This window comes from Antechinus flavipes, chromosome 6 (genome assembly GCF_016432865.1).
Source record: "Antechinus flavipes isolate AdamAnt ecotype Samford, QLD, Australia chromosome 6, AdamAnt_v2, whole genome shotgun sequence".
In the NCBI taxonomy this organism is placed as follows: domain Eukaryota; kingdom Metazoa; phylum Chordata; class Mammalia; order Dasyuromorphia; family Dasyuridae; genus Antechinus; species Antechinus flavipes.
In genome coordinates, this window is record NC_067403.1 from 209,578,977 (window position 1) to 209,596,927 (window position 17,951).

General features: G+C 38.6%; 1 protein-coding gene and 2 long non-coding RNA genes across 5 annotated transcripts in view; 1 reads left to right on the top strand and 2 right to left on the bottom strand.

Annotated features, from left to right (window-relative positions):
* LOC127541035 (uncharacterized) overlaps positions 1 to 17,951 on the top strand; it is a 116,607-nt gene that overhangs the window by 58,529 nt on the left and 40,127 nt on the right. The window lies entirely within an intron of this gene.
* NRIP3 (nuclear receptor interacting protein 3) overlaps positions 1 to 17,951 on the bottom strand; it is a 32,429-nt gene that overhangs the window by 12,750 nt on the left and 1,728 nt on the right. For both annotated transcript variants that reach the window (XM_051966085.1, XM_051966086.1), the window contains exons 3-4: positions 2,615 to 2,776; positions 751 to 833 (exon numbers count right to left, since the gene is read on the bottom strand). In XM_051966085.1, the coding sequence (XP_051822045.1) occupies positions 751 to 833; positions 2,615 to 2,776 (245 nt within the window). The remainder of the gene's footprint in view (positions 1 to 750; positions 834 to 2,614; positions 2,777 to 17,951) is intronic.
* Positions 7,755 to 17,075, bottom strand: LOC127541034 (uncharacterized). The gene is made up of 4 exons (XR_007948352.1): positions 16,334 to 17,075; positions 16,098 to 16,219; positions 9,750 to 9,814; positions 7,755 to 8,679 (listed from the first exon to the last, which is right to left on the bottom strand). It is a non-coding gene; the product is annotated as an uncharacterized LOC127541034 (long non-coding RNA).

Consider the following 17,951-nt stretch of genomic DNA (forward strand, 5'->3'; position numbering starts at 1 on the left):
TGATGGAGAAAATGTTCATAATACAGATTAAACTTAAAAATGTATTGTGAATATTTTTTCCTACAGAGTCAGTTTGTTAAACATTAACTAGACTATCCCTTGATAGAAGTAATTTTTTAAAATGTCTTTGGCTCCAGAGAGTAAAATCAGGATCAATGGGTAGAAATTACAAGGTCAGATTTAACACAAGGAAACAATTTCTTGTAGAGCTACCCCAAAATGGAAAGACTGCTTTGGGAAGCAATGAAGTCCTAAGCAAAAACTAGGTGCTCATTTATCAAGGATATTACAGAAGGAATTTTTGTTCATGTTCAGTAGTCTCAGTGCCATTTCTTCAGAGGTCCCTTTCAGTTTTGAGCAACAAAAATCAAGATCCGAATCTCATTTATTAGCTCTGTAATCTAAGATATGTATATCTATCTAGAAAAGGTAAATGACTCCAGAATTTTTGCCAAGAAAACCCCCAAAAGACATGGAAAGTGAGACATAACCGAAGCAACTCAACAACTTCCCTGAGCCTTAAAGGTCTCAAATCCCTTTGAACACCGACATCTTGTAATCCCATAAGAACAACTGGCATTTGTCTGGTGATGTGACAGCTGCAAAATGCTTTACATACATTAGCTCTTTTGATTGTTAAGACAATGCATGGGAGGAGGTCCATGCTGCTTGGGAATCTCCAACGGCCCAGAAGTTATATAGAGTGGACTGGTAATGTCTGACTTCATTCCATCACAAATTGCTACTTACCCTAGTCTGTCCACACAGGCAGAAGAGATAAGATTATGTTGACAGCCAGTGTCAACCAAGGCTTTCAAGTCCTTTCCAGCACACTGTAGAAAGAAAAACATTGGACTGAAACAGTAACTACGAAGTAACTACAAACAGTAACTACAAAGGTGCTGACGGTGCAAAGGGGAAAGGGACCAAGAGAGGAAGATGTAAAGACTAAGAGAGAATTAAAGAGTAATACACAGGCAGAATACAGCCTTTTTGGTTGTAGGTAGCTTGGTGGTACAATAGATAGAGCATTGGACATGAAGACCTGAGTTCAAATGCAGATACTCATTCACTAGTTATGTATCCCTGGGCAAGTCATTTAATATCTATTTACCTCAGTTTCTTCAACTGTAAAATGGAGATAGCAATAGCACTTATCTCTCAGAATTGTTGTGAGGAACTAATGAAATAACATTTATAAAGATTTACTTAGCACAGTCCCTGGGATATAGTAGACACTTAATAAATTCTTGTTTCCTTCCTTGATGATTCACAAAGTAGGAGAAAGAGTGTTTCTCTGGGACCTGGCTGCCCATTATAGCTTAAGAAACATTCCTAATCTCAGACTTGATCTGAGAGTATTTGAGCTGTTTGGATTCCCTCAGAGGGACATGAGACTACAGGACTGAAGAATTGATTACCGGAAGTAATCTTAGTAGCCCTATCTGCCAACTCCATTTTTTAGATCAGGACTTCTGGAACTTTTTCTAGTCTTGACCTTTTTTGGCCCAAGAAAATTTTAAATGACCCCAGGTATATAGGTTTATAAAATAGGTATGCAAATCAAACATTTACTGATAGTAAATCAGAATTTCACAACCCTCACATTCAGTTACAAGAACCTATATAGGGTTGGGACTCACAGTTTAAGAAGCTGGACTTCAGATGAAAAAATTGAGACTGAGGGAAGTTAAGTGATTTCGTTGAAGAAACAGAGAGAATAAGCATACGTACATATTTTTAATCTGCCTTTCCTTGGTCTTTTTGACCCAGATTCAATCTAACTCTAATCCTGCTATCTGCATTACAAATCATGCCTTGGTCTAGTAGTTTGCCTGGACACCCTGATTCTTTCCTTGGTTTGACAGTAAGGAACAAAGTAAAGATCATTAGGCTGGTGCCTGGGTCTTCCCTAAGTCAAAGCTGTCTGCAGTTTGGTGCTGATGATGTTCCCCAGAGAGCCATTGGTTCTTTTCTCGTAGAAAAATCATTCCTATGATTTTTATAATTATCAAGATGACATATAAAATGAATATGCTAATTTAGATTTTTCAGAGCTGCCTTTTCTGGCTTGGGAATCAGACTCTTATAATGCAGCTCTTCTGCATATGTTAAGTGAAGTGGATCAAAGATTGTAGAATCACAGAACTTTGGTTCTGTTCCCCCCAAGTAATGACCATCCTGATTTGAAACAAACACTACGAAATGTTCCCATAGGACTGACAGAACACCCATATTGTTCTAGATTTGTTGACCTCTCATGGGAAACAACTGAGGTCTGGAAATGATTGTATTATAATCCACCTTGATTTGTGTAGAAAATCTCTACCTTTTCTGAAACAGGAGGTCTCCTACTCAGGAGAATTTGCAGTTTGCTAACTGTACTCTTCACCTAAGTGATTAATTAAATTGCTACTTGATCTCTAAAACCTATCTCTAAGCCTGCTTTATATAGCTCCAACTACTCACAGTTTAGAGACCAAAACAATAAAATTTTGTCAACACTGCTGAATGGGGCTAAGGAAGAGCCTCTGGTCAGAGAAGTTCCATTAATTCTCAGACAGAAATGTAGTCTTCCTCCCCACCCCCACAAAACCTCTGTGCAGCATGTTACCTGGCAGGACACCAGGATCATGTCCCCTTCCTCAGTCTTCTTCAGTGCTTCAGATTTGGTCTGACTAAGTCTGTTGGTCTTGGGGGCCCAAGGAACCCGGCTGTTGCGGAGCTTGGAGAGGTTGGTCTCCATGAGGCGCCTCTGCAGTATGTTGTGGGGTTGCTGGAAGAAAGCAAAGGAGAAGAAGTACTTTAGAAAGTTAGTAGACCATGACCCACCAGGGCCTTCCACCACCCATACTCTCCTCTGCCTTTGGACATTAAAGACAATGGCAAAATCTCAGAATCTCAATGAAAATAGTGTATTCCTAAAAAATAATATTATACTTTTGCCTCTCATTCCCTTCAGAAATTGATATCGCAAGAAATTTTTATTTCCATTTATTAACCACCATTTTTATGGTGGAGGTCAGGGCTATTTCTCATAGTAAAAAGGTTTTCAAACTGGCGGAAACCTGTTTCATGGGATGTGAAAAATTTACTTAAAATCTCAAACATTCCTCAGATAAGAAGTCAAAAAGGCAATCAAGACTTCCAAAAGTAATTTGACTTACCTTATTTGAGGAAGGATTTTCCTGACTCCAACTTTGTAGGCATGTAAATCTCTTCTCTCAATCAGCCCATTGTGAACCCTCTAAATTCAGTTTAATCTGTAACTTAGTTTACCTATAAAATCTGTTTTAACTAGGTTTGTTTCCTTAGGGATGTATGAGATTATGATTCTGTTTAAATTTGTTCAACATTTAGGTCATAAGAGGATGTATAACATTGCAATATGTAAAAGAATTGATTTCTCTCTCTGAGGTAATTTTGTCTATAAAAAGCCTCTAGAATCCTACTCAGGATTTCAATCCTGAACTGGTGCATAAACATAATAATCTATAATTTCTGTGTTTGTGGTGGATTTATTTTGGCCATAATAACCTATTTATGAATTCAAAGAAGAGATTTCTCCCATAATCTTTTGATTTTTCTATTACTTAGATTTCCTTCCCCTTCTCTATCCCTCCCCTTCTCAGAGATATTCCTTATGACAAATTTCTTCAAGAAAAAATTCAGCAAAATTGATCAATACATTGAAAAAAAATGAATGCTTTATGTCATGGTCTACACTTATGGATCCCTCCCCATTTCCCCCCACCTACCATTTGCTTCTCATCTCTCCTATGTATGGGTTTACCTGGAATTCTGTGCCTATGGAGGAACTCTGTTCATTTTTACTGTAGGGGAATTCAAGATAGGATTATAAGCTCTGGGGAATATTTGAGGGCACTGACCATACCTCAGTCAAAAGCACTTGCTCCTCATCCCCAAAATTCATTACATTTGCAACAATAACACATTTATACAGTGTATCCCAAAAGTCTTAGTTCAGTTTTAAGCAAATAATTTAAATATATAACTAGCTTGTTCAACCTCAATAGTTTTAAGATAAGTGGCTCTCTGAGAAGGGAAGGTAAAAGAATGACAAAGTGAATCAAGAAATGTTTGGTTTTATATTTAAAAAGGCAGAAATAACAATTTATTTAAAACAAAAATTTAGTTTTAAGACTATTGTATGTACTAAGATTTTTGGGACATCCTATAATAGCACTTGAAGGTTCCCAAAGTGCTATCCTAAAAACAACCCAACTGGGAAAAGTAGCTAAGCAAGTATTATTAACCTCATTTTACAAGTGAGGAAACTGAGGTTCAGCAGGGTTAAGTCATTTGCCCAGTGTTATGTAACTAGAAACTAAGTGGAGGAGTTAGGATTCGGATCCCAATCTTCTGACCTGAGGAAGGGCAAACTAAATAACCCTGACATTCTGAGACTACAAACCCAGTTCTATGCTCCAAACCACTCTACTCTGTTGCCCATATACCAGATGGCTATTTCTGGAGCTCCATTAGAGTAAAATTTCCCCCAAAGACTCTGAGTAATGAGGGTGATCTGTAAGATCAGGACCATTATAAAGATTAATTCCTCTTCCACGACCAAAGTGCTTGTGGACCTTGAAAATGGTTTGGAGTCAGGACCTTCCTCACCCTAGCTTGCTGTCCCTCCCCTCCAGGTATCCCCAGTGGAAAAGAGCCTTCCCTCTACCCAGTCTTTCAATCCTGTGATCTCTATTCCAATCCAGGCAATTGGAAAACTAGTATCCTAAAGAAAGAGTTAAAGGGCCTAGATGATGTCTTTTCCTGGTATCCCTTATATTCCCAATCCTAGTTCGTGCCCTCTGAAATTACCTTCATTTACACTGTGTATGTGTGTATATTCATGTATATGTATATGCAAATATCTCTTTATATAGGTATAATATACATTTATATATTGTTTATATCTATTTATATCTATAATATATATATTATATATTAATATATAAGTATATTTGTATTATACTTATATATTAATATATAATGTATATGTTATAAATTATGAATACTATATTTATAGATAAAAGCCATATTTGCACATATATATGCTAGATAAATATAATATACACATATACCTTTATATATGATAATTTGTATAAATTATACATATTTATATATAAAAGACATGTGTATATGTATATATGCCAGATAAATACAATATACACATACCTTTATAGATTATTTATTATAAATTATGTATAATATATTTATATATTAAATAAATGTGTGGGTATATGTATACATGGTAGGTAAATATAATATATACAATATATTTATATATAATAATTTGTTATATATTATGCATAATATATTAAAAGCCATGTGTGTATACATATGTGTAATATCTTTTGTGTATAAATATGCTATATAATTTATTATATATTTATATATAAAAGACATATAAACACATATATCCTTTCCATATGAATATGATATATAATTTACTTAAATATATTTTTATATAAAAGATATATGTGTAGATCTATGTATATATATAGACTCACATACATAAATGGTGTCTTTTATATGTAAATATGTATGTATAGGTATCTATTTACCTAGTTGTTTATGTTGTTTCCTCCATCAGAATGTGCAGAAACTGTATTTTTGCTTTTCCTTATATCTCTAGATCTTAGTGTAAAGCCCAGCACAAAGTAAGAGATTAATAAATGCTTGTTGTTGGACTATTTCCTACTTTACTGGGACTTTCCCTTACTCGGGGACCAGCTTTCTTTAGCTTTGATCAATTTCTTTCTGTCCACCTTGCATAGAAAGTCATTCAGAGCTTCTCAGAAAGGGACTCCTTGCTCCTATTTCTCTCTTGCTGTTCCTCTCAGGATAGAGATTGTAAAGTACCTGCTAAGTAGTCTGAAAATCAGCTTCAGTGCTATCCCTTGGATAGCTCCAAATCCCCCTATCCTTAACCCTGAGACATGCTTGACCCTCCCCAATTCTGTGTCCATCATCCACCCTCACAAGCAGCAGAGCTAGAATCAGAGAGACAGCTTAGAAATCCCAGAAGACAAAGCATCATAGAATTACTGCTCTGAAATAAGAAGGAACGTCCCCTCGGGGGTCACCTAATCCAACCCCTTCATTTCATAGTCGAGGAAAATTGAAGCCCAGGAAAAATCAGCCACTCAGTCCATGTAGAAATGGTGGGGGTCAAGGGGATACAATAGACCTCAAGAGAAAGCTTCACTCCTACACAGTTGATTAATGAGGTATAGAATCAGAATGACTCATTGACTTATTGTAACCCTGACGGGAGAAGCAGCTTCCCAAAATACCCTGGTTGTTGGCAAAGCAGATTTTAAATTAGTATCTTGGAGGGAGGAGAGAAGGAGGAGGTTAGTTGGGGGTGGGGGAAGGGTGTGAGAGCTTAATTTGATAAGGAGTAGGCAGAGGCAGGGTCTACTTCCTGTGGTTTCTCCCCAGAATTCTGTCGTGGCAGTAAGAGACAAAATCACACAGAATTTAGCCAGATCACCGAGAGGTTTGGATTAACAGACTGCATCCCTCTCCAAGCTGGAAGGCTATCTTGTACTCAGAGTCTGATGCGAACAACAGGAGCCCTTTCATCCCTCAAAGAGAAGCCCTGTTTGGCTGAATTGCTTTGCAGGTTTAAAAGAAAAATGTTGAATTGAAAAGATGATGGTTTTTGTGCATTTTCATTCAGAGAAAAGTAAGAAAAGCAGGATACTGAGCCAGGGAGAATTGCGAGCAGGAGGAAAGCCAAGAACCTTCTCTCCCTGTCCTGCTTCTTCCATGAATTCATTTTTCTCTTGGTCTTTTGAACTATTCAAATTTCAGTTCACCTGACAAAGGTGCCTCCTTTAGGTGCTGCTACTGGGGCTCAGAACAGACTGCTTTGAGTAGCATGGGGGAAAGAGAGTAGAGATGTAAAGAATATTAGAAAGACCAGGAAGATGGATGAGAAAGAAGGAGTCAGGGGAAGTGACTGGGGAAGGGGAGATGGAAAAGAGGACCTAGATGAATTATCTTTGTATAATATGGGACACAATTCTCACTCTTATGTTGATTCTTCCTCTTCCCCCATCTTCCATCAAAGGAAATTAAAATAAGGGTGACAATGAAATGAATCATAATGGGAGGTCATGGGATACAATGGAAAGAGCACTAGTTTGGGCACTGGGTTCAAGTCCTACTTTTGATTCTACCTAGGTGACATTGGGCAAATCACTTAATTTTTCTAACCTTAGTTTCCTCTTCTGTAAAATAAAGGGATGAAACTAAATCTCTAAAGTCACGTCCAGCTCTAAATCTATACTCTCCTGACCTGGGTTCTAAGTTATCGTCTTGTTCCACCTAGCACTGCATGGGACTAAGTGGACTGTTTATTCATTGCCCTATGGACAAAACTGTAAACCATAGATGACTTGACTTATGAGTATTCTCAAGTGGGGTATACCAGGCTATCCTATGTTAGCTCAGGGAGCTGGAATCAGAAAGAAGAAAAGAGAGGATCTAGGAAAAGAAAGATGCAGGGAGGAAGAGTTGTCACTTTTTAAAGTTTATAGGTATTTTATTATATATAATACATAATATAATATTTCATGTATAATATATTAAAAGATTATTAAATAAGTAAATAATAAACTAATATAAATTAAATATATAATAAATATAATTATATATAAAAATAATTATATTATGTGAATATAAATATACATAGATGTAAATATACGTGTCTATGTGTCTATGTATATAGGTATATATACATACCACATATTTAAGTTTTACAGGTTTTTGAGAAGAAATTTGGATAATAAAATTTTATTAGGGATTGGCAGGTGAGAAACTGTTGTGGGACAGACTTGTTGAGTTTCAGAGCAAGTCCTCCAAAAAGTGATGAATTTCTCAGAGGGTAACCATAGTCCTCCAACCAGGAGTCCACTTAGAACATTTTCCAAAATCTCCAGCCTTGACTTCTCTGGTTCCCATGGCCAGTAATTTTCACTTGAATGAAAACTGCCATGTTGAAAACTCCCTCCCACACCCTTATTTCTTCTCCATCATCATAAACTCTACCACCCCTCTCCTGCTCCCTGCTTCTACCAGCTTCCAAGGTGGCATTTCTCTCTGATGTTTCTTCCTTAGCTTCTCTATCTACAACATTGTTAACATCAGTCCTTGACTCTGGGATCAAGCAAAATAATAGCAAGTATTTTATAAAGGCTCACAAATATTTTATTTTAGCCTTTCATCTATTGTTATCTGAAAAGCGACAATTGTTATTATCTCCATTTTACAGCTGAGGAACAGGCAGAGGCTAAATGACTTTTTTCAAGGTCACACGGCTAGATTTCAATGGATACCAAGTAGTGCTCTATCCACTGAGCCACTCAGCTGCCCGGGCTTAATAAGTTTAAGATTGCACTAATATTTTTGGGACACCCTCTGAAAAAATCCTTCTCTGCCCACTTTAACTTCCTCACCCTGGAACAGTCTTTAAATATTTGAAAGCAGTTATGAGCCTTAAGTCTTTTTCTTTTTGGGCTAAACAGCCCCCATTCCTTCAGTGGTTCCCCAGGTTGAAGGTTTTCAAGTCCCCTCATCATCCTCATTGTTTTTTTTCTGGATATACTTCCATTTGTCAGTAACCTTTCTATAATGTGATACCTAGAACTGGAAAAAGTAGTAGAGATGTAGTCTGGCCTTAACAGGGTTACAGCAAGATTCCAACTTCTTTTGGTCTAGACATTCACTCTACTTCTACTAAGGCAACCTAACCACCATATTAAATTTTTGACTGTGAGTTCCCCAAGGGTTATTATTATTAATTTTTTAATCTCCCCTCATGGTGCCCAAGACAGAGCTTCCATTTCCTCGTAAGAGCTGGCTGTAACTTGTCTGAGCTTGTGGTGCAGGTATCCAGTGGTGTTTTGGGATAGAATGAGTCTTCTGGGAATTGAATCCCTACTTAACTTTTAAGATAGCTACAATATATGCAGATGCTGAGCTCTTCCTAGTCTTTGAGCTCTTCCTACTGAACCCTAGCTGAGATATCTTCCAACTCCCAATCACAGGGGCCACGTGAGACTCAGTGAGTCCCTACTGAACCCTAGCTGAGATACTTCCCAACCCCCAACCAGGGGGGCCATGTGAGACCCAGTGAGTCGTGTGTTGCCTGCTTCACCATCAGGCACTTCCACAGTAATTGGGTACAGTGGGTGGCTGTTGTTTTTCGGACGGGGGTGGCAAAAGAGCCTCAATCTGGCTCTTGATCTGCTCACCATCTTCTTCATTCAGGCTGTACAGCAGAAAGGAGGGTGTGGAAACGGCAAAGATGGTCGTGGAGCTGGCTGACTGGGACGAGTGAAAATGATTGTATCCCTTCTCATAAATCTATGTCCTGGCTAAGAAGTTGGGAACCTCGCTGGATTCTTGCATCTGATGTGCAGTTCTTGGTATATAGAAATGGGTGGCTCATCAGTAGCACAAAGGGCACAGATTCAATTTTTTTCCAATAATAATGTGTGACAGATTGCACAAATTGAAATATACTCTATTATCTATAAAATGGGGCTAATAGCTAATAATAATGAGTATTGTTGTAAAGATGAAATGTGATAATATATATTTCTAAAGTGCTTTGCAAATCTTGGGGCAGCTAGGTGGTACAGTCAATAGAGAGCTTGCCCTGGAGTTAGGAAGACTCTTATTTCCTGAGTTCAAATTTTAACTCATATACTTACCAGCTGTGTAGCCCTGGGCAATCATTTAATCGTATCTGCCTCAATTTCCTCATCTCTAAAATGGGCTGGAGAAGGAAATGGCAAATCAGTATCTTTGCTAAGAAAACCACAAATGGGGTCACATGACTGAACAATTGCAAACATTCAAGATCTGTACAAAAGTTAACTATTACAAATAGCTGGTCCTATTGGTAACTAGAGATCACATGTCAACCAACTCAACTCAATGTCAGTGTTGGGCCAATATCAGTGAGTTCAAATCCAGTCTCAGACATTTACTAGCTGTGTAAATATATAATATTGAATCAAGTCTTAATTTCTGTCTGATTCAGTTTACTTATCTATAAAATAAGGATCATAATCTACTTTTTAGGGTTGTTGTGAGAATCAAATGAGATAATGTGCCCAACACATAATAGGCACTTAATAAATGCTTATTCCCTTTTCTTTTCTTCCCTTCTCCTTATGGTTGAACTTCTAATCTACGCTAATCCCTGAGCTAACTATCTGAGACAAAGAAAAGCAATTCTCTTACAAACCTTCACCACAGGTCTAGTATTTCCAACCTGTCCATCAGAAATAGGAAGATGTATGCAGGCACCCTCCAACCTTCCCTCTCATTTGTCAGCATGGATGAAAGTCTACATTCTCAATATCAACTGGACTGGAGGTAATTGAGAATAAGGAAGGGAACTTTACCCTTCAGATCCTTCTTTTGGGAGAAGCTGAGAACCTTTGTATAGAGGATTGGAAATGAGCATAGGAAGATAATACAGCAGCACAAAAGAGCTTGGTGCTTATCAAGGGATAACTTCCCCCCCCCCCAAAAAAAAAGCCCCTGAAAAAACACCTGCCCTTTGACTCAGGGAAGGATTTTTAACAGGAAAAATAGTGTTAACCTTATGGCTGTGAGCTCCAGACTATTTGTACTCATAAAATCACAAGTATTTTTTAAACTGGAAACGATATTAGAAATTATCTAATTTTATGGATGAAAAAAATGGAGGAACAAAGAGAACAGATTAGTCTAAGCATACAGTAGTGGCTAAATGGGGATTGGACCCCAGGTCTTCTGACTCATTCTATGCTTTTCCTGTGACATCAGAATATTAGCAACTCCCAATCACAAGAGCCTGTAAAGTAACTGCTGATCATTGGGGTTCTGTGGATAAATGGTGCTGATAGAGAACAGGCATATAAAGGAAGAGATGACTCCAGCCAGGATAGACAGAAGAAACACTCACTAAGATCTGCATTGCTGTGAGCATTTGGAAAGCAATAGGATCATACAGCTGGATGCACTTGAAGCAGTCAGAAAGATGGAAGGGAGGGAGGAGAGGAGCTTCCTGTGAGCAAGGCTGACTCGAGGCAATGGAGTGAAGAGTTACATGAGTCCTGGAGCAGAGTCACAACCAGCCCTATGTAGGCTCACAGGTGCTTCTGGGCAGCCTGGTCACAAGGACTGTCTGTCCTTGGACAGATGGAAAGGAGTGGGGTCATATTAATCCTTTCAGGTACCTGGACTAGCACTGCTTGTTAGGGAGGTCCTTTTAGGGATTAAAAGTCTGAGGCACTGACAGGACTTGACCTGAGAGTTAAAGGATGTGGAAATTTAGTCACAATATAGGTGTGAAAAAGAATGGGACTTTCAGACCCTGCAGAAAAGAAATCCAGATAGGGTCAGCTTCAAGTCCTGTATACATGTCTATGTGTGTCCAAACACATACAGAAACACACACACACATACACACTCACATACGTACATACTCCCATACACACAAATTCCTATACACACCCACGTACACACACACACACACACACACACACACACACACACACTCCTATATATATATCCACATACACATACCCACACTCTTATATGTACTTGATTGAATTATGGTTAAGAGATTCCTTTCTAACTCTAAAAAATCATTCTGAGTTATCATTCTGATTGTCATTCTGACAATGAAATTCTGAGAATGAAATCACTCAACCAACTCCTGGGGAAATCTCATTTCCTGCCCTCCCTCTTACAGGGGGGACCTTCTTTGACCCCAAGCTTCTCACAGAATCTCAAAACTGAAGGAAACCTGAAAAGTCACCTAGTTTCAGAGCACTCAAAATCTTCATTTCTCACACTACATTGTCTTGTTAGGTTTTGTTTGTTTTTAAATAAGGAATCTAGGTAGCACAATGGATAGAGCACTGGAGCGCTTCCAGACAGGAGCTCACATGTAGTCTTACATTTATTAGCTATGTAACCCTAGATGAGTTAATTAAGCTCTGCTTGCCTCAATCTCCTCATCTGTAAAATGGGGATAATAGCACTAACCTACTACCAGGGTTGTTGAGATGATATTTATAAAAAGTGCTTAGTATAGTATTACATAAATATTAGTTGTTGTTGTTTTATGTCTCATCTTCTATTATATGTCTTATCTCCTTAATACTAAATTATAAACTCTCAAGGGCAAAGGCTCCTTAAATATATCCTTATATTCCTTGCAGGGTAAAGATTGTGTCTTAAATACATCTTTGTATTCTTAGCACCTAGGACAGCACCCCCTGCATAGTAAACACTAAATAAACTTTTGTGGATAATAATAAAGCTTCTTTTCTGCAGGAATACATGATATCTGTCCTAAAGTTTGATAGATTATGGCAGCTCACTCTATTTCCTGATGGAAAGTATCAATATAGATCAGCATCAATTCTTCACCACTGCCGGCAGACCAGTCAACAGACATTTAAGTAAATGCTACTGATCAGAGAGAGCTGTGCTGTGCAGGAGATTCAAAGACCAAAGTCTCAATCAAGGAGCTTACATCCTACCACCAAAAGCCTATGATAAGTTGAGCTGTGAGCCAGAAAGCTGGATTCTTGATCTGGCTTCTTTATATTTGTTCAATTTATCCAACCTTTCTGTTTTCATCAAAGAAAAAAAAAGAATTAAACTATAGCCACTCTCCAGGTCTCTTTGAGGTCTAAAATGATTGATTTTATGAAGAATCAGAAAGGCCAACTTCATGGACAAAGGCATGGTATTATTAAATAGATGAAAACTTTTTTTAAATGAAAAGGGAGCGTGTGTGTGTGTGTGTGTGTGTGTGTGTGTGTATCCTAATCTCACATAAATATTTGTATATGTGTATGTATGTATGTATTTCTATGTACCCAATCTCTAAAAGAAACAGCCAAGTAAAATCCAAGAGAAGGGGACTTTTTGGTTTGTTTATTTTGGATTTTGGTGGTGGTGGTGGTGGTGATACAGCTTCATTCTCTCACTTATGGAATGAAAATATTACATAATTATAGTATTAATTTAGTTTAATTTTAGTCTTACTAGGTACTTTTTAATAGGTAGGAAAACCAAAAAATAAATGAAGCAAGCTCTAGATAGAAGAAAGCTGAACATGAGAAACAGACTTGGGAAATAAAATGAATAACAGTTTTTATAAAGATCTTAATGAGTATTGGAGAAATTGGAAGTGAATATGGAAATAAGAAAAATAAGAAGATCTTAACCTGGGGAAGGGGTAAGGAGTAGAAGAGGGAAGGGAAGGGAGAAGAGAGAAATGGAGCCTTTAAGTAGTGTTTGGTGAAGCCTATGGATCTCTTTTAAGAATAATGTTCTTAAAATGAACAAAATAAAATACACAGAATTTTTAAAGGAACTAATTATATTTTGATATAATTATCAAAATACAATTAGCTCTTGGTAAGGGACCTTTATGTTAAAGTTTAAATATATATTTATTTTTTCTTATGACAAACTAATTTATGATTTTACATAGAATTTTATTTTTGTTCTATCTGACTTTTTTACTGATACTTTATTATAAGACATTTACAATAAATAAAAATAATAACAAAAAAGGCCCTAAAAAGTGGGACACTCAAATCCACTGAAATGGAACAAAGGCTATAGAACACTGCTGTTTGTCCACAGGTACAGTTAAAGTAATGACTGTGGCCTGTGGATCCTAGAGATCCCCAAGACCCTTTCAGGATATCTGTGAAGTCAAAACTTTTCATAAAAATATTAAGATGTTATCTGGTACTAAAATACTTCTCTCCTTTCCATCTATGTATCTGTGTGAGGCTTGATTTTGTTCATATACTTCAACCAAAATAATATATTTATGGAAGAAACAGAGATAAGAATCCAGCTGTCCTCTGTTAAGCCAGACTTTAAAGAGATTTGCAAAATTATGTAAGTTAATACTACTAGTCTCATTAAGTTTTTAAGAAAAATTTATATAAATATTTAAAATAAATTAATTTTTTAAATGCATCAGGTTTCTAATACAGTAAATATTGATAGATATAACCCCACATAAACAAAAATTCTTTGCCTTAGAGAGATCACTGAGCAGTGAAGGACATGGAATAGCCTCAAGCAGGAGATCCTGGCAGAAGCAATATGGTTCAAGACTTGACAACTAAAACAACCTATTCTGGCAATTCCAATTATTGTTATGGACATGTTAAAAATATATCCCAATACTGACTCACTCACTTTAAATTACTTTGTTCTTTCTTAGTCTTTACTCTTCTTTCTTTCCTTTCTTCATTGCTTCTTTCTTTCTTCCTCTTTCTTTTTCCCTTCCTCCCTCTTTCCCTCCTTCCCTCCCTCCCTCCTTCCTTCTATCTTTCCTCTCTCCCTTCCTCCCTGCCTCCCTTCCTCCCTCCCTTTCTTCCCTCTATCCCTCCTTTCCTTCTTCCTCTCTTCCTCCCTCCCTTACATCTCTCTCTCCCTCTCTTCCCTTCCTTTCTTCCTCCCTCCCTCTCTTCCTTTCTCCCTCATTCCTTCCCTCCCTCTCTTCCTCCTTCCCTTCCCTCCCTCCCTCTCTTCTTCCCTTCCCTTTCTTCCCTCCCTCTCTTCTTCTCTTCCTTCCCTCCCTCCCTCTCTTTCTTTATCCCTTCCCTCCCTCCCTCTCTCCTTCTTTTTCCCCCTTCCTCCCTCCCCTCTCCCTCCCTCTCTTCCTTTATCTCTTCCTTCCTCCTCTCTCTCTCCCTCCTTCACTATTCTTCCCTCCCTCTCTCTTTCTCTATTCCTCCCTCCTCCCTCCCTCTCTCCCTCTTTCCCTCCCTATTCCTCCCTCTTTCCCTCCCCTCTCCTTCCCTCCCTCTTTCCCTCCCTCCCTCCCTCCTTCCCCCTTCCCTCCTTCCCTCCTTCCCTCCCTTCCTTCCTCCTTCCTTCCTTCCTTCCTTCCTTCCTTCCTTCCTTCCTTCCTTCCTTCCTTCCTTCCTTCCTTCCTTCCTTCCTTCCTTCCTTCCTTCCTTTCTCTCCTACTACTCTCTTTCAGAGAAGAATGGACTATCTTATTCATTACCACAACTGGCTTCAGGCAAAAACTGTTTAGCTTTCTTCTGCATTTTCCAAGTCTTAATGTTAGCCTGAGGGATTGTAGTCTACTAGTCTACATCATTTTCCAGATCCATTGTGACAGATGTTGCAAGGTAAAATTCATCTTTTATATTGGAGTACATTTCCAAGGTCATTTCCAAGGTATATGGGAAGCCCTAATAAAGAGATAGCACTGCCCCCTTTCCTTTCCCCTCCCCTTGCCCGAATTTACACAGATTCCAAATCCACTTATGCTCTTCTTTGTAGCTGTGACCCAAGCAAATAAAATCAAATGTACAATTGAGCTCATTGGGACTATTGGAGGAATGAGCAAAGGGAATCCCTGCCATAAAGGAGCAAAGATGAAATGTGAACTGGTCTTGTCTTCCTCTTCCCCTGCTGAGTACAACATCTGGTTGCTGCTGTTTGATATTACATTGCTTTTTATGGATGCTCCTTTCCTCTCCTCTTGCTTTCTGAGACCTCAAAGAGGTGGAGTTAAGGGGGGGGGGAGATGAGAGAGACAGATAGACAGACAGACAGAAGTGGGTAGGAGGGAGGGAAAGAAGGAGGGAAGAAGGAAGAAAGAGAGAGAGAGAGAAAGAGAAGAGAAGAGAACCTCTAATGACAGCAGCCAGCCAAGCAGACAGAAAGCAGAGGTACTTTTCCCCATATAGGGCACAGTAGCTTGGAAGAGAAATGAAAGAATTGATAATCCATGTGAGATAAAGTTGCCCTTACAACCAAAGCTGGGGGGGAGGGGAGAGGGAGGAGAGAAAAGAAAGGGCTTTGTGATCACACTTTTACCTTCTCCTTGAGGTCTCAAGGTTTATGTTATTTAAGCTGAAGTCTGATTGGAACAAAAACAGACAAAATAACTTTGATGTCTAAGAAAGGAAGAGGATTTTCTTGTCTCTGCTCAGAATGAATTTGAGCTGGTTTTCGAGCTATCATTTTAAGATTCCAATATTTAGAGTCCAAAAAGCTCTGATACCCACCAGTAACTTTACACGTAAGGAAACTGAGGACAAAAGTGGGTTGCTGAGTCTTGATACGATCCTAGGGTCACATGACTCTGAATCCAGCATTCTTGAATTATTATGGCCCAGCTGCCTCCTAACTGTGAAGATCATGAAAAACATGAGCCAATTTGGGCTGAGGACAGGGAGTTCCCTCCCTCCCCATCTGCAGCAGCTGAAAGGATCCGACAGCATCCCAAATACTCTGTTCTGACCTGGCAGCTGACAACTTCAGCCCATCACCGTGGGTTTGGCTTGAGTTTAACTATCTTCTGTTGCCAGAAAAGGGAATTTTCTTAGGATGGGCACCAACAGGAGTAGCAAGAATATTTGATTTTCTGGAGGGGCTTGTTTGGGGAGCCCCCTCTGATCCTGGGGAAAAAAAGAGCAAATGCCCAAGACAGATGCCTTCTGTATGTTACCTAATTGAAAAATGACCTTCATGTAAATCTCTGTCACAAGGGCCCTGGGAGGGGCAAGCCACTGGTGGTGCTGGCATCTGTGAAGAACTAGGGTGTTAACAATGAGAGTCGAATCTCTAATCACCTGTTCAATGCTTGCCCCTAGAGGCTTAGAGAATGAGTCAGTTTCAATAAATCAGGTCTCATAAAAGTCTCAAAATTAAATATTCAGAAAATCCAAAGGATAGGAAAAGGAAGATCAACAGAGATAGTTAAATGATATTTAGTGTGCCAGACTTGGAATCAAGCAGATCTGATTTCAAATCCTCACTCACATCTGACTGTGATCCTGGGCAGATTGCTTAATTTCTCTATTCCTCAGTTTCTCTATCTATAAAATAGGTTCATGGTCTCTGGTGTCCTTTCTAAAATCTATGATCCCATGATGAACACATTACTCTCCTAATAGTATGCATGCTATCGGTTCTTAATAAATGCTAGTTAAATGAATGAATGATGAAATCTCCAGCCTCAAAGAGACTCAGGAAAAGGGATACTCGAGTTTATGATAATAGGTAAACAACAAGAAAAACAAAACAAAAACCTTACAAGGGTAGCAGCCCCCAAATCTAGGAAACCTGGTCCAGAGTCAGCATAAGCTAAGAGTGGATTTTTGTCCTGGAAGTCAAGGCTCCATCTTCAGAGGGTCTGGAATGTTTGTGGTCCAAGACTATTTCCAGTTCATTCACATCTTCGTGACAGGCAGCATCTCTGGAAGCTATACAGACCATTTCCTTTCATATAACTTGGATTTCCATATTCTATTCTTAGATCAGGGGTAAATGGGTCATAAGTGTCAAGGTCACAGAGTCAGTCTTTGAAAATTATGGCCTGGATCTGATTGAAGAATCCTCTCTCCTCTGACAAAAGAGATCTGGTACCTTGGCTCCATTTATTTATGAGAGGTCCTTTCCTTTCCTTACTTTTACTAAGGAGACCAAATTGAAACCTGAAGTCAAATCTGAAGCATCGATGCCTAGCCCACTTTTACTCCTCATTATAATGGTTTTAAAGTAGACTGAAAGGAGGCAGCTAGATGGAGCAGTGGATAAAGCACCAGCCCTGTAGTGAGGAGGACCTGAATTCAAATCCTGTCCCAGACACTTAACATATACTAGATGTGTGATGCTGAGCTTAAGCCCAATTGCCTCACACAAATATGACCAATGTAAAACTAGGAACAGGAGCTGTTGGGAAAACCATCATCCCTAAGAGTTCTGGTTTAAAATATATAATGTAGGAGAAGGGATATTAGAAGCCATTTGGAGGTGTTTGTTCCCTTAAGTCTTTGTCTTTCCCATCTTCCTCCCTTCTCACCATAACAGCTCACACCTATAAAAAAAAGTCCCTATGACCTGAGTCATCAGGCCAG